This window comes from Budorcas taxicolor, chromosome 1 (assembly GCF_023091745.1).
Source record: "Budorcas taxicolor isolate Tak-1 chromosome 1, Takin1.1, whole genome shotgun sequence".
NCBI lineage: Eukaryota > Metazoa > Chordata > Mammalia > Artiodactyla > Bovidae > Budorcas > Budorcas taxicolor.
Window position 1 is genome coordinate 171,670,553 of NC_068910.1, and position 26,151 is coordinate 171,696,703.

Consider the following 26,151-nt stretch of genomic DNA (forward strand, 5'->3'; position numbering starts at 1 on the left):
CAGTCCATGGTTTTGCAAAGAGTTGGACAGGACTGAGCGACTGAACTGACCTGAACTGGGAACTAACATTCTGCATGCCGTGCAGCATGACCAAAAAAACCAGGAAAAAATTGTGAAACACCTTTCCCATTTCCCAAACCTTGCTCTTCTCTCTTCTTTTCCCTACTGACTCTTTCATATTGACATTTACCATGAGATTTACAGAATTACTATTCAGAAAAGGAAAGGCAAAGTTTCTGTTTCCCAATGTTTGTTACTGTGAAAGTATACTATTTCTTATTTTACTTTAGTGGGACTGTGTTAACTTCCTTTTGCTAAAGACTGTGTAATGCATGGGGTGATCATTTGACTTTTAAAAAATTTAAAATTGAAGTATAGTTGCTGTACAATATTATATGTTACAGGTGTGCAACATAGTGATTCACAATTTTTAAAGGTTATACTCTTCTTACAGTTACTATAAAAATACTGGCTCTATTTCCCGCTGTACACTACATCCCTGTAGCTTATTTTACACCGAATAGTTCGTACTTCTTACTCCCCTCCCCCTCTGATGCCTCTCCCTCTTCCCGCTCCCCACCGCCATCTCTCAGAGGTGCCCAATGCGGTAACCACTAGTTTGTCCTCTATAACTGTGAGTCTGTTTCTTTTCTGTTATATTCACTAGTTTGCTGTATTTGGTAAGATTCCACATATAAGTGATATCATACAGTATTTATCTTCCTCTGTCTGACAATTTCGTTGAGCCTCATGCGCTCCAAGTCCATCCATGTTGCTGCAAGTGATAACATTTCATTCCTCCTTAAGGGCTGAGTTAAGCTGACTTTTTAAAAAGAGTGATATTCATACAACAGGTTCAAATACTGCTGGTCTAACATATAACATCACACACACAGTGATGCTTGTAAGTATATTAGAAAAAAAAGGGGTGTTTAACTATTCATTCATTCATTCGGTGATCAGGCAAGAACATCTCTGAAAACCCCATAGCACTGGTCAGCCAGTGCTGAGCCTAAGACCCCCACTATTCCTCTCTTCCCCACACCTCCACAGGCCAGGACACAGGCCTTCTAGTTCCCTACAGTCCCACCTATTGCCTTTAATCTGGGCAACCTCATTCCTTCAAGCTTCTTCCTGGCCCCTGCAGGCATTTTATAGTTCATGACCCCTGTACTGAGTGGATGCATGGAAGTAGTTGACCTAGGAAGAGAAACCAGGTCTTTGAACAGGTACCAAGTGCTCGGATCATTGACTCGCAACATGCAAACAGAAATGTGGAATATACAAAGCACTGACTCGCAACATGCAAACAGAAATGTGGAATATACAAAGCACTGACTCGCAACATGCAAACAGAAATGTGGAATATACAAAGCACTGGGACAAAGCTGAAAGACGCTCTAGACGCTCCTTATCCCACATATGAGAAAAGAAGCACCTGCACGTAACCTGAACGTTAATCAGCAAGTAAGCTGTTAACCGAGAAGAGCGAATGAGCTGGGAGCGAACTGCGGAAGAGAGGCCATTGGCCACTGGAGGCGGGGTGAGCAAATGCAGAGGGATGGAAAGCCAACCCTCCAGCAGTTCTGTGCCAGAGACGGTAAGGGTTGCTTCAAACTGTGTGCTAGAGACAGGACTGGGGGACAGGGCCATCATGTCTCTTCATGTCCTGTCCTGACCCCGCGTCTTACAGGACTCAGGCTTCCGGCTTCTTCAGCAAAAGCAGAGGAAAGCAGCTCCGAGGGTGGGAGAGTGTGGACAGCCCTCTCTGGGTGTTCTTCTCTCAGTTCCGGGCAGACCTCGTCTTCTCTCTTTTCTAAGGCTCGTTAGTTCTGGACCTTCCATCTGTATGTGTTCACATGAGGGCTGCTGGGCATCCAACTCCACAGAGTCTTCTCACTACTTCAGAGGCTAGGGGTGGACTAGCACTCTCCAGCTTTTCTCTGGTGAAGTGCCAGCCTCTGGAGCCTAGCCTGATTCTTCAGGGAGCCATAAACACCTGCATTCCTAAGACAGCTGCTGGTTCTAATTCCACATCAGTATCCAGTCCCTTCACTAATGACCACTTACATGTAATTAAATTTGGAATTATAGGGTCTTAATGTTAAAAAATGCATTTTCACCAGAAATATTTTCTGCATGAATTGAAGACTAGAATGAGACCTCTTCTGATACTGCAATAATGATGGAATAAAACAGTCATCTCTCCTAAGTGCCAAATGTGGTACACTTTCATCTTAATTAAAGCCAAATGATTTCTAAGTCATCTACATCCTCAAATACAAAGTTACCACTTCTGAGCATCTGCTATGTTGTAGGCACTTAATAAGTATTATCTCTAATTCTCAGATACACATAAAACAAGTATGATGAACGCCACTTTACATATAAGAAAATCAAGGCTCACAGATTAAATTATACAAGGTCACAAAGCTGGCATTTTATTATAAGAGAGTGTGGTGAGAAGCCAGGCACTTTAACAAGGCTAGAATAAATTCATGAATGGAAGAATAAAAGACAAGATGAAAAAATAAAAGCAAAACAAAAAACAAAAAATGGGGAACAACTTCAATGTCTAACGATAAGCGATTTAAGTATATTATGGTGAAATACATGATTGGCCATTATGCGGCTGGCAAAAAATATGAACAGTTATGAAATGGGCAAATGGTCTTGATGTATTGTTAAGTCAAAAAGAAAAACCAAACTCTAAAACAATAGGTATAGTATGATTCCAACTCTGTAAACAAAAATGTGGAGATACATGTACAGAAAAAGTGGCAGGAAATACACCTAGATATTTTTTTATGGAAGAAATTCAGCTGACTTTTAACTTCTCTCTTTTGAGTGCCTCTAAATTGCCAACATCTGCTGGATCATCGAAAAAGCAAGAGGGTTCCAGAAAAATGTTTATTTCTGCTTACAAAGCCTTTGACTGTGTGGATCACAAAAAACTGTGGAAAATTCTGAAAGAGATGGGAATACCAGACCACCTGACCTGCCTCTTGGGAAACCTGTATGCAGGTCAGGAAGCAACAGTTAGAACTGGACATGGAACAACAGACTGGTTCCAAATAGGGAAAGGAATCCGTCAAGGCTGTATATTGTCACCCTGCTTATTTAACTTCTATGCAGAGTATATCATGAGAAACGCTGGGCTGGAGGAAGCACAAGCTGGAATCAAGATGGCCGGGAGAAATATCAATAACCTCAGATATGCAGATGACACCACCCTTATGGCAAAAAGTGAAGAAGAACTAAAGAGCCTCTTGATGAAAGTGAAAGAGGAGAGTGAAAAAGTTGTCTTAAAACTCAACATTCAGAAAACTAAGATCATGGCATCTGGTCCCATCATTTCTTGGCAAATAGATGGGGAAACAGTGGAAACAGTGGCTGACTTTATTTTTCTAGGCTCCAAAATCACTGAGAAGACTCTTGACAGTCCCTTGGACTGCAAGGAGATCCAACCAGTCCATCCTAAAGGAGATCAGTCCTGGGTGTTCATTGGTAGGACTGATGTTGAAGCTGAAACTCCAATACTTTGGCCAAGTGATGCGAAGAGCTGACTCATTTGAAAAGACCCTGATGCTGGGAAAGATTGAGGGCAGGAGGAGAAGGGGATGGCAGAGGATGAGATGGTTGGATGGCATCAGTGACTCGATGGACGTGGGTTTGTGGACTCTGGGAGTGGGTGATGGACAGGGAGGCCTGGCATGCTGTGGCTGGGGTCAGACACGACTGAGCAACGGAACTGAAGTTGCTATGTGTGGGCATTTAGCAGGATTAAAAAAGGAAAAGGAGAGAAAATGGGCGAGTTGATTAGCATTTGTTTGTTGGAGAAAGGTGAGTAGGATTAGATATTTGACAGCTGGAAGAGGACCACTGTGTGTGTGACTCAGATGGTATCTATGCAGAGACCATGACTCACGCATGAGTCAGGCTGGCTTTTGTTTCTGGCAGGGAGCTGAGGTGGGGGTGGTGCAACATCCTCTTTGAGGGCAGTGAGAAACGTATCTTCTTGCAAGTGGACATTTCTGTGGATGGACTCTTTGATTCAACTGTTGTCATCCCTCCCCAGCCTAGCCCTAACCTCCTTCTCCTTTTTGCATCTGCACAAATAACAGACTCTTCAAGCAATGGATATACATGTAACTGTTTGTATTTTTTTTCTTTTTTCTTTTTGAACTTTGCCTTAAAAAATTTTTTCTTTGGACTGTGCCACACAGCATGTGGGATCTTAGTTCGCTGACCAGGGATCAAACCCACATCTCCTGAAGTGGAATATCCCCTGGAGTTGAAGCATGGAGTCTTAACCACACGACTGCCAGGGATGTCCCCTCACTGTATTTTTAAAGCCAGCCTGCCTATTGATTCTGCTCAGCCCCGGTGGAGTTTAAACTTGTATCTGCCTGACCTATTGATGATTTTCAGCTGCTGGAGCTCAAGTTCAGCTCATACCCCTTCCAGACCTGTGACAAGGTCTGTGCTGCTGCTGCTGTTTAGCTGCTTAGTCACGTCCAACAATCTGCGACCCCATGGACTGTAGCCCATAAGGCTCCTCCATCCATTAATACTGCAGTGGGTTAGCCATTTCTTCTTCAGGGGACATTCCCAACCCAGGGATTGAACCCTCATCTCCTGCTTGGCAGGTGAATTCTTTACCACTGAGCCACCTGGGAAGCCCTAAGGTCTGTAAGGTTAGGTTAAAGATAGGGCAGTTGAAGACTCAGTGCCTGTGGATGTTTTTGAGTGGTATGCTTGGATTTGGTGCAAATTTTAACTGCAAATTTTTTTATTCTTTTGAACATTGAATTACTGCTTTCACCACTTTTCATGTTTATGTTTTAAAAAACATTGGGGCTACCATGTAGGCTTGGTCCCATAGTAAGCTTTATCTCAGAGACCTTCTGTCTCATGATTTAATTTGTGGTCATCTGATTCCATTCAGTCATTAGGAGAAAGCAGTAGATTTACTGAATTGTGCTAATTCTGTGACACTTGGTTATTCATCTTGGGCCATCTTTTAAAGCCTGGATATGTCTCACGATCTCAGTCACCCACATAGCTGGCGGCATAACTGTTCTACTAGGCAGTAGTCCCATTAGCCAACAAACCATATGAGGACCGATAAGAAGGAGGTAGGCTCTGGAAGTTGGCTATCCATACCTTCTGAAGGAAACATGCAGAATGGGGGTGTGGCTTGGAAGGTGATATGCAGCACCTCCTGATGGCACAAGGGGTGACACTGTGGGGAAAGACAGACACCTCCAAGGGAAACTGGTTAAAGGAGAATTGAATTGTGAATGTGAAAAGGGTGTAGGACTACCTTAACCAATTTCCCTTTTTCTTATTTTTCTGTAGGCACAAAAGGCACATATGACAAAAATGTATATCCAAATAAACCTGAAAGAGGTTTTCAATAAAACAAAAATTCTGGAATTCCCTGAAAATCCAGTGGTCAGGATTCTGAGCTTCCACTGCAAGGGACACAGGTTTGATCCTTGGAAACTAAGATTCCACATGTACATGGCACAGCTCCCCCTGCCCCCCTGCTGCCCTGATTAACAAAAAAAATAAAATAAAATTCTATGCGTTAAGGAGGCATGTGTCACCATTTAATTGACAGTGATTTTCTGAAATACCTTGCATGGGTTTTAAATGCATGTGATAATCTGACTGAGCTATGGTTTTTCCAGTAGTCCAGGATATGAGAGTTGGATCATAAAGAAGGCTGAGTGCTGAAGAACTGATGCTTTCAAATTGTGGTGCTACAGAAGACTCTTGAGAGTCACTTGGACAGCAGAGAGATCAAACCAGTCAATCCTAAAGGAAATCAACCCCAAATATTCACTGGGAGGACTGTTGCTGAAGCTGAAGCTCCAATATCTTGGCTACCTGATGTGAAGGGCCAACTCACTGAAAAAGACTGATGCTGGGAAAGATTGAGACAAAAGCAGAAGGGGTAGCAGAGGATAAAACGGTTGGATGGCATCACCGACTCAATGGACATGAACCTGAGCAAACTCCAGGAGATAGTGAAAGACAGAGGAGCCTGGCTTTCTATAGACCAAGAGGTTGCAAAGGCTCAGACATGACTTAGCAACTGAACAACAATCTGAATGAGAATAAAGGGGCACAAAAATTTTGATAACAAAATCAAACAAAAGGATTGTGTTAAATCTCCAGATGACAGAGCTCACTTGCAGTCAGTGAGGCTTTTTTCTCGTAGCAGCGAGTGCTTATATAAAGAAAGTTTCAAAGAATCTGGTCCTCATATAAGCTGTGTGTGTCCAGGTACATGGGAGGGACCACTGTCTGTAGGGAGTGCAAATGGCAATAATAAAGTCATGATAACTTGTCAAAGATGATGCGCCAATGAAAAATCATTTCTAGAAGTTCTTTTAATTAAACATTTGGCTGTCCACTGGAACCATTTTTAAATATAAAATGCCAGCCCTGTGGCCTTTTCCTCCCCATCTCCCACCCTTCTGCAGTAGCTCTGACAATTGAATTCTCACTGGTGATAATAATAAAATTCATAAGACAGAGTAGAGCTAGTTATGCCTCTAGCAAGATGTCAAATTTCACTTGCACAAAATTAATTGCACCTAATTAAACTGGGGTCATTGGCATTACCGTAAAGTGAGGCTATTTATTAGACAAAGAAAATTTCACAAATATCAATTTGCTGTCCTTTCAGGTTTGTAAAAGAGAAGAATTGCTTACATAATTAAATTTGTTTTGCCATTTTAATAGTATTAGTCCTCAAAAGATCCTCTTCAAATTTTCCTTTACTTTTAAAATTGTGTAATATTTTAGAATACTGGAGGTAATTCTTGGAGGAGGGCATAAAAAATAATAAGAGTTTTCTGCAGAGTACCCAATGACTTTTCAAATAGTATATTAAAAAAAAAGAATTTGTAAACTATCATTTGCAATGGCATGTACCTTGGAATTACTCATATGAAGGAAATTCTATGCAAATTAATAGTGCGCTTGTGTGAGATTAATATGAAGTTTAAAAGATATGTCACACGTTATAAATAGGTTGCTGGAGTATGTACCTATTACTTAAGGAAAGCAAATTTCACTGCATTAGAACAGGACAACCTCTTCTCACCCATGCTGGGTATATATGACCACTGTGCTTACTTCTAGGAATTTATGCAAACATTATTACTGTCAGAGACCAAAGGATGATTTACTTTCCTGGCAAAATGATGCTGCTTTGACCTGTGATTCCATGGCAGATTATATATTCAGATTCTCAATTCCTCACATTCAAAGCTCCTATGAATCCAGTTTCTTTAAAGGTGCTCTGCTGCTGCTGCTGCTAAGTCACTTCAGTCGTGTCCGACTCTGTGCGACCCCATAGATGGCAGCCCACCAGGCTCCCCCATCCCTAGGATTCTCCAGGCAAGAACACTGGAGTGGGTTGCCATTTCCTTCTCCAATGTATGAAAGTGAAAAGTGAAAATGAAGTCGCTCAGTTGTGTCCGACCCTCAGCAACCCCAGGGACTGCAGTCCACCAGGCTCCTCCATCCATGGGATTTTCCAGGCAAGAGTACTGGAGTGGGGTGCCATTGTCTTCTCCAAAAGGTGCTCTAGATCACTGTTATCTGTCCCACTAATACAACTCTCTGGGCTATATAGTGCCTCCCTTCTCTCCCTCCCCTCCACCTGGCCCAAACACAAAAGGAGGTGGTGAGTTAATTTTATTGGTCTTGTCTCAGTCATTCACCAATAAACCTGTAAGAACAAGAAAGAAATGCGTTTTGATTTGGGGATGTTAGAATGGCTGAGACAAGTAAACAGTAATCATTATTCAAACCAGCATCTCAAAAACTCTCTGGGGAACTTCTGTTTTTCATAATCTTCACACTGCATGGAGAGAGGGGTATATAACCTTTTCTAGGTTACAACATCCCACTGCATATTTTATGAAATAGACTGCATTAAATTGTAATTATATTTATATGCATGCAAATAAAATCTGAGCTTCCCTGTTGGCTCAGTGGTAAAGAATCCACCTGCCAATACAGGAGCCTTGGGTTGGATACCCACAGAAGATTGGGAAGATCCCCTGGAGAAGGAAATGGCAATCCACTCCAATATTTCTGCCTGAGAAATTCCATGGACAGAGGAGTCTGGTGGACTATAGCCCATGAGCTGGAGATGGCTTAGCTACTAAACAACAACAACAACAACAACAAATAAAACCTATCTAGGGTAAGGGAAGAAGAGCAGGGGTCAGGTTTATTTTGTGTTTACTCTGAGAAAAGGAGAATGGAAAAGGCAGAAATAGCTTTCTCTACAATGTCCAAACAGGTTGTCCTGTTTGAAAGATGAAAGATTTCCTAGATGTCTATTACTAATGACCACTTTGTCTTGTATTTTCATAGCAGCCAAGCCAGTTTCCATTCCTTTGATATTAATAACATTAAGCTATGTAAACTTAGAATCCAAAATATAATGCTGATTCAAAATTAATTTGGTCAATGAGAAAAATTTTATGGCAAATTATTATACTAGTCATAAGAGAAAATGGATATTTTTTGAGAACATGAGTAATTTCTTAGAGAGCTTATTTCAAAAATAGGTAGTTCATTTTCCTCATTTCCTTTTAAGCTTTTAGCTGAAGCATTTTCAAATAGAAAAAACCGACAAAGGTCATACGATCTCCATTTGAAAAGGCTGATTATGTGTGGATTAGCAAATTTGGAAGAAAAATATGGCACTTCCTGTACTTGCCACATTTCAGTATAAGTCAAATTTAATTACTTGAGTTATGAAGCAATATCAAAAATTCTTTTGCTGCAGTATTGGGCATGAAATGTCTTTATGGGATTACAGTAAGCCTAGCTTACATTTAATAACTTGTCATTCTTTTAAAAAGTGCTTTAGGAGATAGCACCAATTAGAAAAATTCAGTGGGGCTGAAACCCAAAGGCCAACTGAGAAGGACTTACATTTGCAGTAGCAGCTTAATAAGCACATCTTCCCAAGGGACCTTCATGCCACTTCACAATTTCTCACATAATAAGTATGAAGTTAATTTTTACAGGTAATCACACACCCTTTAAAATGCATAAATAGAACTCTATTATTTTGCCAAAGGATCCTACTTAACCAGGTAAGCCCTGCCTTAAAAGAAAGCTTAGCACTTCAAAAACCCGTTGCTTGGCCAATTAATTTTAAGTCCCCAGCATCATTTAAAATTGAGTATGAGCTCCGTAAAGTAGTAAATTCATCTAATATTTACCTGGTTTTGATTATTTAACTAATTCAGCACATGTGCTTAGGCACATTTTGGAGTGCCACATCCTGACCTCAGAGTTCTAACATCCCTTAAGTACTTCTGTAAGGAAGAGGTAAGGTATTTCCAGCTTAATGAAGAATTTCAGCAACTGTAATACATTAGAACATTAATTCTAATAGGGATGAAGAATATGGGTTACACAATTGCAACTGAACATCTCCTCAGGCTTTTCTCCTACAGTATTACTGAGCAAAGGGAATGGCAGTCAGTCTTTGCAGACTTAAAATTTATAGGGATAAAGTGATATTTCTTAGAAACATTAAGTATCACTATTAACCATCACCCAAAAAGTCATCATGTTCTCAGGATGATCTCATCCCAGGATGAAAACATCTGAAAGAACAGGATATAAATAATCTTCCTTATGGCGAGTCAACAAGGGTAGCTTGTTCCGAGCTCCTGTGAAGTACATACGTGTTTAGAGAGCTGTGCCTCCAAAGGGTGTGGATGACTCACTGATTCTCAAATGATGCTCTGCTAGAAGAGTGTCAGGTGGGCTCTGAGGGTTTACAGGGGAGGGGTGGTGAGGGGCAGTGAGGGTGGAATAGAGGGGCACTGAACACAAGTGGTGGGGGAGGCATATTCTGGGCAGGGTTATCCCAACCCCTCTCCTTCAGTCCTCCTGAACGAGAGGTCAGCTTTGTTTTACATACATGGTTTCAGCACACAATTTTATCTGCAAAGATATTTCTTCTATTAAAAATAATGAAAACCTTTTGGGACTTCCCTGGCAGTCCTGTAGGTTAAGACTTCGCCTGCCAGTGGGTAAGGGGCAAGTTAGATTCCTGGTCAGGGAGATCTCACATGCCTCATGGCCAAAAAACCAAAACACAAAACAGAAACAATATTGTAACAAATTAAATAAAACCTTTAAAAATGGTCCAGATCAAAAAAAATCTTCAAAAAATAATGAAAATCTTTATGAGATATCTAGTTACAAATGGCATATGGAACACAGGTATTTATCTACTCTCGCTTCTGAAATCCTGCTGTTAGGGAAAGCACACTGATTGAAACCGCCCACCCTAGCCAGGCACCATAGTAACCATTTGCATGAGTTGTTTTATGACAGGAGATCCTGGTAAGGAATACGGAACTAATAAGCCACCACCAACCGGAAGAGTTCAGGAAAGGTCTAAAGGAGACACCGCGTGTCCGTCCACTTCCCAGAATCCCTCTCGCTAGCATCCATCTTGGCTGAGCGATGCATGCGCCACCAGGAAAGACTCTGAATTAGAGTGATTGGCCAAAGACCACCCAGAAACTAATCCCATCACCATAAAACCCGAGACTGCGAGCCATGCGGCAGAGCAGTTCTCCTGGGTTCCCTTACCCTACTGCTCTCCACCCGGGTGCCCTTTCCCAATAAAGTCTCTTGCTTTGTCAGCACATGTGTCTGCTCGGACAATTCATTTCCGAGTGTTAGACAAGAGCGCAGTTTCGGGCCCTGGAAGGGGTCTGCCTTCCTGCAACACTACTAAAATAATATAAAAGGAAGAAAGAAAGGTATAAACCTACAGGGATGAAGAAAATGGAAAAGGAGACAATGGCACACAAGAGAGTTAGGGAAAAAACAAAACACAGATGGAAGAGCGGCGTCTGACTTTATTTCAATTTGCTACATGCCTGCAGGGGTGGCTGGTGGAGGAAGCAAGTGCATTTTCACTGCAGGATCCTGGAAATGCTCAGGTACATCTGAAGCTGGGAGAGTGGGGTAGACTGTATGTGGAGGAAGATTGATTAAGCAACTGAAAGAAAAATCTGGACCTTCTAACTTGCCCTGTCTACCTGTGGTCTGGCAGAATGAGAAAGTATACTACTACCTTGAGAGGCTGAATCAGAGGAGTTCCAGGCTGGGGCTCCCTCAGGCACAGCTGAGGTGGCAATGAAAGGCCTTATTGAAATCACGGGAATTAAGTAAATGATGAATCGTCAACCATTAGCCTGCTCGAGTCTTACACTAGCAGCCAGGCTTAAAATTCCTTGGGATGAAATTGGAGAGGTTGTCTCTGGGTAACTTACAGCCCAAGAGAAAAGAGATTTAGATACTTTAAATTGGATTCATCCTAACAAATTAGTTGTGTTTTCACCTAACCATTCTAAACTGAAGTTTGTGCGTGCGTGCTAGGTCACTTCAGTTGTGTCCATCTCTTTGCAACCCTGTGGACTGTAGCCCACCAGGCTCCTATGGGATTCTCCAGGGTGAGAATACTGATGTGGGTTGCCATTTCCTTCTCCAGGGGATCTTCCTGAGTCAGAGATGGAACCAGTGTCTTTTATATCTCCTGCATTGGCAGGCAGGTTCTTTACCACCAGCACCACCTGGGAAGCCCAAAGTGAAGTTCACCATTCATTAATTCAGTAACTATTCAGTGACTGACTATTAGACACTATCTAATAGTTATGACGGTGAACAAAACAAAGATCTGCTCTCTTGAGGTTAATATTTTAGTACTAGAGAAAGACAAAGAACAAGTTAAAAACATATTTAATACAATGTCAGGTAATGATAAGGGTCGCAAAGAAAAACGAATCAGGGTAAGAGGCTAGGTGTTCACTTTTCAACTGGGTGATCAAGGCATGTCTCTCTGAGAAATCAGGATATGGCTAACAGGCCCTAACCAGAGAGTTTAGTGTTAGGGCTTGGAGCTAACAGCTCTTAAAGAGTTTTATACCTAATTATTAACAAAAATGAAAACAAACAAAAAAATAAACTCAGAAGAAAAATCGTGGGCCTACAGAAATCAGAAGAAAACATTTTGAACAATTTAACTAAAATTAATACCTTTAGTAAAATAAGAAAGTATGATGTGAAAAATTTTGAAAACATAAACAAAATGGATAACTTCTTAAAAAATACAACTTCCCAGAACTGACTTAAGAAATAAAAAGTATGTACAATCTTAAAATCACTTAAAAAACAGAAGCAGTTAAATCAAACATACAAAGTAGGCACCAGGCCCAGAGGGTTATACAGGTGAGAAACAGCTCATTCCAATATTATGTACAATGAAAACAGCATAAAGAGTCCAACAGAAATTTGAACATAAGGCCCAAATAGACATACCACAGAAAGGAAAACAAAGAGAGTTAATAAGCATGCTGAAATACCATTTAATACATATGCAGTTAAAAAATATAAAAGAAATTGGCAATATTGAGTGTTAGAAAGGCTATGGATCTATAGGATCTTTGAACTACTGCTGGTAGGAGTGTAACTTGTGCAATTGTTTTGGAGAACAGTTTGGCATTATTTTCTAGGTAGGAACATTCATGTATTTTCCTAGGAATTCCACTCCTAGGAATGTACCAAGAAAACTTGCACACGGATGGCAGAAGACATGCACAAGGATGTTTAGAAGCAGCACTATTTACAAGAGCAAAACCTTTGGAACAACCTTTGAAACAAGCCAATGCCTTTCATCAGAAGAGTGGCTCCATGAATTGGGATACATTCACACAGTGGAATGCAACAGGGCACTCCAACTATGGACTGGCAAAGGGAAAAATGGGGCAATTAAAATTTCAGAATAAAAAATAAAATTTCTCAAGTAATCATAGCTTACTACATGGCTCAAAGTGAATGATATACGATCTTAATAATGTAAAATCAAACAGTTATTTTACCCCAAATTCTGAAAAAATTACAGGGGGAGGATGGGGGGATATATAGACATGTCTGTGGGAGGGCTATAAAAGAGAGTTAAACCCCAGCTTTCTGTTATTTGGTAGTCAAAAGATGGTTTAAAAGTAAAAGCTAAGAAGATCAGCATTTTATTCAGAGACATAAACACCAGCAATAGCTAAGGAGTTAAACACTATTATTTCTGGAGAGTGAGCTAGGATAGAGAGGGATAGGAGCAAGGACTGTTACTTTTATTTTGTGTTGTTATTATATACTCTGTAGTTAATTCTACTTTACTTTTTTTTTTTTTTTTTTTTTTTGGGTTCTTTTATTTTATTTTTTTTTTTATTATTATTATTATTTTTTTTAATTTTAAAATCTTTAATTCTTACATGTGTTCCCAAACATGAACTTTTAAAGCCATGTAACACACACACACACACTTTGATTCTGAAACCCAGACCTCCTCCCATTTGGACCAGATGGATGTGACATGGCTGAGCAGAGAGATGGGATTTCTAAAAGAAAACTTTTGGAGGCTTTGGGGAAAGAATAGTAAGAGAGATCTGGAAGACTATGGGGGCTACTCTCCTCATTTTACAAAAACGAGGAGACTGAGGTATGGTAAAACTAAGTACATTGTTCCAGTCTCAGAGTTAGAAGCTGACTAGGATGAGCCCTCAGATGTCCAGGTTCCTAGGCCAGAGTCCTCCTGCCACTTCCCTCTGGGAGGGGAAAGAGGTGCTTCTACAGCAAAGGCGAAGGCCTCCAGCTCTGAAATGACATATGAAGAGATCGAGGGAATCCTCTGAGCCTGTGCTGGCCCCACACCCACCGAGGAGGACATGCCTGAACACTGCGTGGCCAGGTCTTAGCTCCTGACTCCAGGCACTAACCCACTGGCAGTAACTCCTTATATGCACACATACAGAAGTATGAGGCTTACTGAAAGCCAGATAAAATAGATACCAAAGTGTCTAATTCTGGACCTCACAGGAAGGAAAGAGTGGAAATTAGCTGGCTGAACAAATGCATGAATGCTATTATTTGTCTCCCATACTTGGTTTATCATGGTAAGTATACCTAGTATTTATACAGGGGATATCTGCTCTTCAGAGAGTCCAAAGGAAGAGAGATATTTTGACAAGAAACAGATATTTGGGGAGGGATCAAGAGAATGCTGATGTGTCTTCAGTTACTACCATCTTTTAAAAAGTGTTCTATGTGCTTTCACCACTTGGAATACCTGTACTTGTAACAGTTAATTTTGCAAACTGTCTATACCCTCTCAAACAAAGTGTGACCTATGGACTGGCAGAGGAACATCAGCTGGGAGCTTGTAAGAATACAGAATCTTAAGCCCCATCCAGACCTACTGAATCAGAATCAGCATTTTAACAAAATCCCCATGTGACACATTTGCACGTTAAAGTTTGAGAAGCTCTGGTCTACAGTCCTATTTTCTAGGTAGAATTATAATTTTAACATATTTTCATTGGAATTAGAAGCTATGCAAATAATCAATGATACCCTGAAATCAAGATTAAAACAAAACAAAACAAAACACCTTGCAAGACAGGTTAAGCTTGCAGTAAATGTTCAATGATCAAAGTGGGAATTGTATTTCTCAGTTACCAGCATTCATTGTTATCAAATGCATCAGAGGGGTGAGTCTGGATGTTTTGGGATTGCTTAATGGCAAATCTGGTGGTCTGCCACACGTTCCAAACATCAGTCGGCTTGCTTAAGAGTGTAGCTTGATTTCCCCATCACAAAGTAAAATCAGTATTGTGTCTAAAAATGAAATATAGAAATCTGACCTCAAATGGGCCCCAAATCCCCAAAATTAAAACCCAAAAACCCAACCCAACAAACAGGTGGGGAGAGATCTGTCTAGCACACAAATAAAGGTGGTAGTGTTATGGGGGAAAAATACTCAAGGATTTAAAGGATATCTCATTAAACATACAGTCAGATGACAAAATCCATTAGGTACATATATAAAAAAAAAATCAACTCAAAACAGCACTCACCGGGAGGAAAGGCTTGGCTTCCCGCTTTTGCTACAGCTGGTATAAATTCCTGGGCCATCATCAAAGAAGCTTCCCAGTGCCAACTTCTGTCGGATAGATTCCCTCTCATTTTTCTGTGCCTAAAATTTCAGGAAAATAAAACATGCCGATAAGCAGGCACATACATCACAACCAGAGGCAATCTAACTGCTAGGTCTCTTAGAACTGTAATATTAGACAAAGATAAAATCAAACAGGCCACAGCACAAGAGCATTTGAATTAATAAGAGCTGAAATGCAACCCGTCATTCCTGACTCCGAGTCTGTGAGTTAATTTCAATTCTTCAGAGCCCATCACGATCACTAGTCTAGGAAATCACCCTCATGGTACTAAATGGTAGTCATCAGGATGGAACTACAGCTGACTCTTGAACAACATGGGTTTGAACTGCCCAGATCCAGTTACAGAAGACTTTTTTCAATAGTAAATACTATAGTACTTCACGATCCATGACTCGTTGAATCTGTGAACCGCACACAGGCATGGCTGACTATAAGTTACAGGCCGATTCTCTACTGTCCTGAGGGTCGATACCCCTAACCCCTTGTTAAAGGGTCACCCGTAGATTACTTGGTGCTTTCATCTTTCTTCTTACCTGCTAGATATGACAAGAGTAAAAGAGTAAAGGACAAGCACTTTGTCCTAAATCAAATCGCTTTTATCTTAAATGAGGGCTCATGTCTTTTGCCTTCTTTACATGGTCCCTTTCAGGCCACTTTCTCTTTGGCAGGAACATTAATTCATTCAACTGACAGGCACCAAGCCTCTATGAGAGGCAGGAGCCATACTGTGACGCTGGAAGCACGGCTCAGGATGGATAGACAGAGCCTCTGCCCCTACCCAGCTTACAGTCTTGGTGGGGACATTTGTTTTTGTTCAATATCCTGATCTCACCGGGTTTAGAATGTGAGAAATCCTAACACAGTGCTTGGAATAGCTGGAGGATTCTCACTGGACCCATCTGTTTCATATTTTGAAGGGAGGTCAGGTCCATGTGCATAGGAACAGAATTTGGTAAACTACACTACTGGGATAATTTGGATATGTTTACAACCCTTGGCTTCCCATAAAAGTCCCATAAAAACTCACCATGCTGAACTTCTAAACCCTTTAAACAACAGGAGAGGAGATCAGACATGATTTCCTTAGTTAAAAACAAACCCACAAAAAACAAATATAATGAGTTGGATATCCTGGGGTGAGAATGAGATTTAGGTCTTCTGTTTTTGTGGGGTGAGGGGGGCTGTGAGAAGCACCATTTCAAGTTTTGAGCAGGGAGCTGAAGACGATGCTGACCAAATTATATTACACAACACAACTCAGGTGACGGGGTGTGGTCACAGAACACCCCATCACCCTGATTCTCCCAGGAGGAGGTCCTGGAGCCACATTTGCTGCCACCAGTACCCACAAGTTACAGAGGAAGCTCTGATCCACCATCTGAGCATCACTGTCACAGTAATGACATGTGCAACCTATCGTTAGGGCAAGGCTGAAAAGTGGCTTCATTTCATCCCCAAGTGAAGGGCAATATACTATAGGCTAAGGAGGCTATTTACATGGTAGTTACTAGTCACATGTAGCTATCTACGTTCAAATTTAAAATTAATTCAAATAAAAAATTCAGTTTCTCCAGTCATACGACTGCATCTCAAGAGCTCCAGAGCCACAGGTGGCTCTAGCAGATACCATATTGGAAGCTCAGAATAAAATATACGACAGCGCAGCCCCGCTAAGACAGCGTTAGCTTCAACAGTCTGCATCAGAATTTCCTGTAGAGACGTAAAAATGCACATCCCCATCGCTTCTGAGCCGTCTGGCTAAGATCAAGTGTAAAATACACACTCCTAGTCCCTAGCACCGGATATTTAGTTTCAATAGGCTTTCCTTCTGGTTCACGGAAAGCTCATCTTTATTTTCCTTTTCTCTAACATTTAAACATTCTTGGACACTATAACCATTCTTTCACCTTTCATATTTAGCAATTATATTTAAATCTATCCATCTACTCAGATATCTTCCTGTTTTGTCATGTACCCATGGAACTGTGTCACACTAGCAGCTATAGAGTGTGTGTGTGTGTGTGAGACACAGCCACAAGATGAACAATTCTTCGTACAGTTACAGATGTGATGCTGATCTCATTTGATTACTGGGCTAGCACAGCACTGAGCCCTGAAAAGGTAACCACAAGGTTGTAAAAGGAAGTAAAGAATGCTCTTAATTTCACTAACCACTTGCAACTGTATTTTTGGAAACCTTAGTTAAAGCAACCCACCCTTCCAAATATGCGGGGCTGGTACTTAACTGGTGATCGTCCTGCCAAAATAGAACCACACTTGACATCTTTACTTAAAACAAATTCATTTCAAAATCCCAAAATCTGCTAGGCAGATTTAACATAATCAGTGAACTTATTTCTGAATCCATGTAACAGACAAGAGAGCTTATTACTTAATGTCCTCTACAGTCAGAAAACTGCTGAGTGGAATGAAATATCCAAATATAAAATTGGTAGATCATAAATGAGTGTTAATGACCAATATTGTCCAACATTATCCTGGGGTCTGGAAGAAGTTGTCTTTACAGAAAGCACCTATCCCGGGTGTAAAGGTGTTAATATACCCTTGATTCCATGTCTGTCTCTCCTGATTTACTTGGTATGTTAAAGTGATAGATAGTAGAGAAGGTCTTAAAAATATTCTTATCCATGTTAATTCCAATTTTAATACCAGAATACTTAATAAGAGTTTAAAGAGGTCTGTTTTATGAATGGGTAAAGAACTTGTGGTACATTTATACAAAGAAATATTACTCAGCCATAAAAAGGAACAAATTTGAGTCAGTTGCAGTGAGGTGGATGAACCTAGAGCCTCTTATACAGAGTGAAGTAAGTCAGAAAACAAAAAACAAGTATTGTATATTAATGCATATATATGGAATCTAGATAAATGCTACTGATAAACCTAGTAGAGAACACACTTGTGGACACAGTAGGGGAAGATGAGGGTGGGATGAATTGAGGAAGTAGCACTGATATGTATACACACACACACACACACACACACATATACTATCATGTGTAAAGTAGTGGAAAGTTGCTAAATAACACAGGGAGCCCAGGCAGGCACTCTGTGATAACCTAGACGGGTGGCATGGGGGAGGGGAGGGAGTTTCAATCAATGTAAACTGATTACATTGTTGTCAGAGAAAGCGATGGCACCCCACTCCAGTACTCTTGCCTGGAAAATCCCATGGATCGGGGAGCCTGGTGGGCTGCAGTCCATGGGGTCGCGAAGAGTCAGACACGACTGAGCGACTTCCCTTTCACTTTTCACTTTCATGCATTGGAGAAGGAAATGGCAACCCCCTCCAGTGTTCTTGCCTGGAGAATCCCGGGGACGGGGTCGGTCGCACAGAGTCGGACATGACTGAAGCGACTTAGCAGCAGCAGCATGTTGTTGCAGGGCAGAAACCAACATAAAATGTAAAGTAACTTTTCACCAATTAAAAAAACAAATAAAATTTAAGAAAATAAAGAGGACTATTTTATAATACACAAATGTACCCCCCTTATCCTCTTCTCTCTCTGGATCAAGAAAAGTACAGGGGCTTCCCTGGTGGCTCAGTGGCAAAGAATCCACCTGCCAATGAAGGGGACATGGGTCTGATGCCTGAGCTAGGAAGACCCCACACGCCACAGGGCAACTAAGTCCAAGAAACACGACGACTGAGCCTGTGCCCTAGAGCTCTGGAAAGGCAACTCCTGAAGCCTGCGCCCTAGAACCTGTGCTCTGCAACAGAAGAAGCCACTGTAATGAGAAGCCTGGGCACCAAAATGAAGAGCAGCCCCCACTTGCCACAACTAGAGAAAAGCCCATGAAGCACTGAAGACCCCAAACAGCCACAAATTAACAAATAAATAAAATAATAAATTAAAAAAGAAAAGTATGAAGAATATAAAAGTCGCCATAATCCCACCACTGAGACACAGATCACTGCTAACACTCTGGTATATTTCCTTTTAGTTTTTTTTCTAATCTTATGTGTATATTTTTCTCTTTTTTATAAAATTGAGATCACATTGTTTATTATACTTTGAGAACGCCCTCATTCATTCAAAATCCTTTAAAGATACAATTGTAAATGGCTGCATGCCATTCTATCCTCTGGAGTTATCTTCTATTGTTACCCATTTGGGTTGTATCCAATTAAAAATGACATAGAAGCTAGCATTTTTACATCAGTCCTTGCCCACATGTCTGATTATTTCCTCAGGATAAGTTCCTGGAAGTGGAATTACCAGATCAGCTGAGTGTGAACATTTGTTGAGGCGCTTGACACATTTTGTCACATTGCTCGAGAGGAAATCTGTTCCAATTTACATGCCCACCAGCAACGTGAAAGGGTGCAGCTTTCACTATATCCTGGCTAACACTGAGTATTTTCACTTAAAAAAATGCTATCATTTTTAATTTGATGGGAAAAAGGGCTATCCTTTTTATTTTCTTTGATTACCAGTGAGATGAAATATTTACATTTTTTCAGTTAACACACTAGCTTTTCTGGAAACTACTTACTATGAGTTTTGCTTATTTTTCTATATAGGTCTGAGAGTTCTGCAGATTTTATAGTAAGCATATGATTCATCTTTTTGAGTTTGCAACCTAAGTGTTACATAGTTCAGTCAATAGTGCACTCTGTCTGAAGTGCCTGCTGGCTCTGTGCTTGGAAAATCCTTCCCAGTCCAGAAGTAAGGGCTCCCACTTGATGCTGGAGGATTCAGTGAGAAAACTTACGTGAGCTGCTTAGCAGTAGTGTCACGCGAGTGCATGTTCCTCGGCTCGTTGTCTCGTCACAACAAAGATTTGGAGCGACGGGCATTAAAGCCCTCGGTGCGTCACAGCTCTCGGGTCTTGGACAAACCGTGTTATAGCTCTTAGGCAAATCAGTGTTACAGCTCTATTTTATTTAGAAGATAGCAGGAGAATCCATCCTCGAAGCGTGAGGGCATGCCAACCCCAAGACTTGAAGGGAAGAGAGTGGAGGAGCGTGTGGGGGAGAGGGAGACAGAGAGGGAGGGAGAGAGAAAGAGCGCACGCATGTGGGAGAGAGAGAGAGACAGAACGCGCTTTGGCTTCTCCTTTTATAAGTTTTTTCCTCCACCTGGGCCTGCCCTATGCAAGTTGGGCTCAGCCAGGAGTGCTGTTTGTTCTGCCTGAAGTCTTCACTCTGGTCCTCGGACCTTCTTTTGTTCTATTTTCGCAGGCTTCTCCCTTCCTTGTCTTTTAGCCACCACCATTTTGGACTCCTTTTCCCTATTCTACCTACCTACCAGTAGTACCTGCCCTATGGTAATGTAAATCTGCAGTAAATAGTAGCTGTTATGATTAATCCTCCAACCATTCTTGCTCTGAAGATGAGGAAACAGAGGCTGAAGGAGGGTTACCCTACTATTAGATAGAAGAGCAAGGATTCAAGTCCATCTTTCTGGGGCCACATCTCCCGGCCCCTCTTCCACACGGATTAGTTGAGTGTCCAGGCGGACACCAACCTGGAGACAGATATGTATCAACTTCTTTCCTGAAATGGATGTGACGCTTTCTCAGAAAAGGAGAACACACCTGACTTTAAAACATATACTCTGCATGGCTAATCATAACCACAAACATTTACAACACAAATATCTTCTCATCAGAGCCACTCTCTTGTCATCACTGCTCAATCTTCCTTCTGGAACAAATGTGATTCCTAACATTTCAAATTTCTATATTCAACTGACTAGTAAAACAGTTTTTCTCTTAAACTTCAACAATTGAAACCCAATTTCCTTCCAGTTGCCCACATGTATAATGTATAATGTGTGTGTATGTGAAATGGAATATTCCTTGCCATATCAGTAAACAAAGGATACCATAGTCCTCAGCAATTGCGGCCCTCTAACATGAGTTGGTGAGCCTTGAGGAAACTCAGGAAGGAAAGAATTATCTGCCACCTAGCAGCCAACAGACTGCAGCCACTCCCTACGCTGAGCCCTAGGGAAACTCGGGAAGTGAACTGGCCCCAGATAGCTGAGGTGCATATCAAAGGAATGATTTGAGTGAGCCTAGACTCTAGCATCTTCCCATACACAGAAAAGTGCTAAATTCCTTAATTTGGGATATCTGGTTTTCTTTAATTAACAGTCATCTTTTGCTGTTCAGATCATCTGCCCTTTATTGCAAAACTTTTCTTTTTAATTGAAGGATAATTGCTTTACAGTATTGCATTGGTTTCTAACAAACATCAACATGAATCAGCTGTAAGTTTACCCATTTCCCCTCCTACCTGAACATCCCTCCTGCCTCTCTCCCTATCCCACCACTCTAGGTTGTTACTGAGCCCCAGTTTCAGTTCCCTGAGTCATATAGCAAATTTCCATTGGCTGTCTATTTTACATACGGAACTGAACTTCCCCTCAATGCCTCCTTGGAGCAGTTCTCTCAGAGTTACTTGAGATGCTGACTACTGGGCTTAAAGTCCTAAAAATTCCCACCAAATAAAACGTAACTCTCAACTTCGAGGTTGTAAGTATTTTTTAGGTCTCCACGTGTGTGCATGTATAGTTCCGAGCTTCTTTTGTTCTCTAAGGAATTATACCTGCAGGGCAATTATGTCCTCTAAGCCACCACAGCCCAAAGATGCCCCAGGGTGAAGAACAGCAAAGTGCACAGGAAAAGGAGGAGGCTAGTACACTCTCCGACTGTGTTTATGGCAAGTTGAGTCACGTCCTCTCCTAAAACAGCCTTGGGAAATACTGTCATAAAACCAAAGTGAAACATCTAAAATCGATGTTGCTAGCAAAATGCAAGAGGGCACCTGAGGAGGAGCGGCTCATCACTATGAGACAGAATGGCTCTCACGACCCTCATCAAGAGTGAAAATGCTCTCACAGATTCACCACTGTCCAGTCACAGGCAGTTTTTGTCCTCGCCTGTCACCGAATTTCCCACTGCCACCCTCTGAGCCTGGGCAGATAAGGCTCACAGTGGCTTTTGAGGGCATCCCGCGAGCAGAGATCTCAGAACATGGACCACTGAGCCCCCTCAACACTCCAAACGCCGGGGCTCAGCCTTTCCCATTGTGTTCTGTTGTAATTCCCCAAACTCGACAAGAATCAAGACGAGTGTTTGGTAAAAGTAGTGCTCAGTCATGTCTAACTCTTTTGCGACCCCATGGACTGTTCAGTTCAGTTCAGTTCAGTTCAGTTGCTCAGTCGTGTCCGACTCTTTGCGACTCCATGAATCGCAGCACGCCAGGCCTCCCTGTCCATCACCAACTCCCAGAGTTCACTCAGACTCAAGTCCATTGAGTCAGTGATGCCATCCAGCCATCTCATCCTCGGTCGTCCCCTTCTCCTCCTGCCCCCAGTCCCTCCAAGCATCAGAGTCTTTTCCAATGAGTCAACTCTTCTCATGAGGTGGCCAAAGTACTGGAGCTTCAGCTTTAGCATCATTCCTTCCAAAGAAATCCCAGGGCTGATCTCCTTGCAGTCCAAGGGACCCTCAAGAGTCTTCTCCAACACCACAGTTCAAAAGCATCAATTCTTTGGCGCTCAGCCTTCTTCACAGTCCAACTCTCACATCCATACATGACCACAGGAAAAATCATAGCCTTGACTAGACGGACCTTAGTCGGCAAAGTAATGTCTCTGCTTTTGAATATGCTGTCTAGGTCGGTCATAACTTTTCTTCCAAAGAGTAAGCGTCTTTTAATTTCATGGCTGCAGTCACCATCTGCAGTGATTTTGGAGCCCAAAAAAATAAAGTCTGACACTGTTTTCACTGTTTCCCCATCTATTTCCCATGAAGTGATGGGACCAGATGCCATGATCTTCATTTTCTGAATGTTGAGCTTTAAGACAACTTTTTCACTCTCCTCTTTCACTTTCATCAAGAGGCTTTTTAGTTCCTCTTCACTTTCTGCCATAAGGGTGGTGTCATCTGCATATCTGAGGTTATTGATATTTCTTCCAGCAATCTTGATTCCAGCTTGTGTTTCTTCCAGTCCAGCGTTTCTCATGATGTACTCTGCATAGAAGTTAAATAAGCAGGGTGACAATATACAGCCTTGACGAATTCCTTTTCCTATTTGGAACCAGTCTGTTGTTCCATGTCCAGTTCTAACTGTTGCTTCCTGACCTGCATACAGATTTCTCAAGAGGCAGGTTAGGTGGTCTGGTATTCCCATCTCTTTCAGAATTTTCCACAGTTTATTGTGATCCACACAGTCAAAGGCTTTGGCATAGTCAAGAAAGCAGAAATAGATGTTTTTCTGGAACTCTCTTGCTTTTTCCATGATCCAGCAGATGTTGGCAATTTGATCTCTGGTTCCTCTGCCTTTCCTCTCCCCATGGACTGTAGTCTGCCAGTATCCTCTGTCCATGGAATTAATTTTCCCAGGCAAGAATACTGGAGTGGGTTGCCATTTCCTCCTTCAAGGGATCTTCCCATCCCAGGGATTGAACTTGTGTCTCCCTGCACTGGCAGGCAGATTCTTTACATCTCCAAATGTAGCCCATCCCAAGTTCTTTTCATACTTTCTTTGGGATGTGGCTGCACCCAGTCCTTACGTACCTGTTACCCACACCCCTCCTCTGGTCCTGTCTTTGTCTCTTTCAGTTCTGTTCACCTTGCTTGTAGCGTCTGGTCACTGATGCAGGAGCTACCTAGTTTTCCACATGCTGATCTTGTAAATTTATAAGCACAAAATTGCACATTTCTAAACTTTATTTGACAAACTATTTTTGTAAGGGCAGCTGCAGGCCCACCAGGGTTCTCAGAAACACACAACATCCTGCGCCTAAGCCTATAGCCAGCTGGTGCTCAGGACACTGCCAGCAGCTGCTTCCTTCTGACCTCTCCACAGATGCTGGTCCCATGTAGCCAGAAAGCGCCTGACCCAGAGGAAGGGGTGCCTTAAACTCCCTAAAGCAGGAAGACATGTCAGGAAGCTTGGCTTAGAGAATCAGGGAGAACAGCTGATGCAAATGCTTAGAGAATCAGGAAGAACAGTTGATGCAAATGATTCAGCGGCACTTTGGGAACAAAGGCAGATGTGAGCTTAGGCGCAGTGACAACCTGAGTCTGGATGGGATTCAGTTATGGGGAAGGAATTAGGGGAAAGGAAAGCATTTCTCCCTGGTTTCTTGTTTTCCATCTCTTTCCTGAGTTGATCTTCCCCTCCTCCCCAGCTCCATGGTTTCCTACTTCTACCTGTTCACTATGGGAACAGAAATGGCCTGTTATTATTAGATGTGCTTATTTTACCATGCTGTCTCAGTACAATTCACTATAAATCCTGTAAGATACCACTTCCAGCAGCCTCCTTCCTGCCTTGCTAAGGCTGTTAACTCTGTCAGGGCTTCTTATACCTCAGGGTGCATACCAATCACCTGCGGACATACATTCTGATTTAGGGCTGGGCTGGAGAGCTTGCATTTCTTTTTCTTTTTTAAAATTGGGGTATAGTTGCTTTGGGCTTACCAGGTGGCACCAGTGGTAAAGAACCCGCCTGCCAATGCAGGAGATGTAAAAGATGCGGGTTTGATCCCTCAGTTGGGGAGATCCCCTGGAGGAGGAAGTGGTAATCCACTCCAGTATTCTTTCCTGGAGAATCTCATGGACAGAGGAGCCTGGTGGGCAACAATCCATAGGGTTGCAAAAAGTCAGACATAACTGAAGCGACTTAGCCCACATGCAAAGCTGCTTTACAATGTTGTTAGTTTCTGCTGTACAATGAAGTGAATCAGCTATATGCATAAATATATCCCCTCCCAACCCCCCCTTCCATCCCACCCCTCTAGGTCACAGAGGTGAGCTCCCTGTGTATGTAGCTACTTCCTACCAGCTATCTCTTTTACACACAATAGTGTATATATATATATCAACCCCCTTCTTGAGACCTTGCATATCTAACACGCTCCAGGAGTTGCGAGGAGTTAGGGGTCACGAAGAGTCAGACACAACTGAGTGACTTCCCTTTCACTTTTCACTTTCATGCATTGGAGAAGGAAATGGCAACCCACTGCAGTGTTCTTGCCTGGAGAATCCCAGGGATGGGGTCGCATAGAGTCGGACACGACTGAAGCGACTTAGCAGCAGCAGCAGCAGTAGGCTCACAGAAGGTCCTCTCTCCCTCTCTAAGCTCAAGAAGCCTCCAGGCAGGAATGTTCTTTCTCCATCTTTCACCAAGGTGTCCCACATAAGTCTCAGGAAATGTCTGTTAAAGTGATGATATAAACATTTTCCACCAATGGGGAAAAGGAAAGCAATGTGCCATTGAGGATAAACCTCCTGAGAGCTGGCAGCTGCATTATTCCAGGAGCTGATGAATACCCTGGTCCCCCAAGGCCCAGGAAGAAACTTGGGCTGTAGGGACCTTGCTGTGAAGCCAGCATGCCAAATGGGGAATTGCATAGGTGGGTGCCAGCACAAGGTGGTCGTCTCTCTCTGTTCACAAGTTTCTTTAAATCAGTAGTGCTCAAATTTGATTATGCATGAGAATCACCTGGAGGGTTTGCAAAACCATACACTATTTCTCTGATTCAGAAGGTCTGGGGTGGGGTTGAGAAAGTGCATTCCTAACAAGATCCGAGATGCTGCTGGCTCAAACACCTTGAGAACCATGGCTTTAAATACCTGAACCGATCAAGGAGCTACACAGGTCACAAAGCTGGCACTTCTTCAGTTGAGCACAGCTGTGTTCCCTGTGGACTGTCCAGATTCCAAACCCAGGTGCACTGCATTGGTAGCTGTCTGCTCTTTGCCGAGGCCTTGACAGGATGCTTGTTTTGAAGCAATTAATGTGCTCGTTGCTTCAGAGCAATCTATTGACTAGTGATATCTGGCATCATTGCTATTAGCAGCATCTACCAGGGAATGCAACTGGGATTCTGGAGCTCCCTGCAGAAAAGAACTCTTTCTTTAGGAGAATAATAGTGACTCTTATTTCTCTCCTTAAGAAAGGAATTTTACTCTAAATTTATAGGCAGCATTCAAGTGCGAAGGAGTCTGAGACTTTTAAACATTAGGAACCAGAAGGGACAAACTATTTGTTAATTTGGAAAATTTTCTTTTAAACAAAAAATAAAAA

The 26,151-nt window shown here is 42.0% G+C and overlaps 1 protein-coding gene across 2 annotated transcripts in view; it reads right to left on the reverse strand.

The window, feature by feature from the left end:
• SCHIP1 (schwannomin interacting protein 1) overlaps positions 1-26,151 on the reverse strand; it is a 151,403-nt gene that overhangs the window by 19,170 nt on the left and 106,082 nt on the right. For both annotated transcript variants that reach the window (XM_052662755.1, XM_052663493.1), the window contains exon 3: positions 14,979-15,097. In XM_052662755.1, the coding sequence (XP_052518715.1) occupies positions 14,979-15,097 (119 nt within the window). The remainder of the gene's footprint in view (positions 1-14,978; positions 15,098-26,151) is intronic.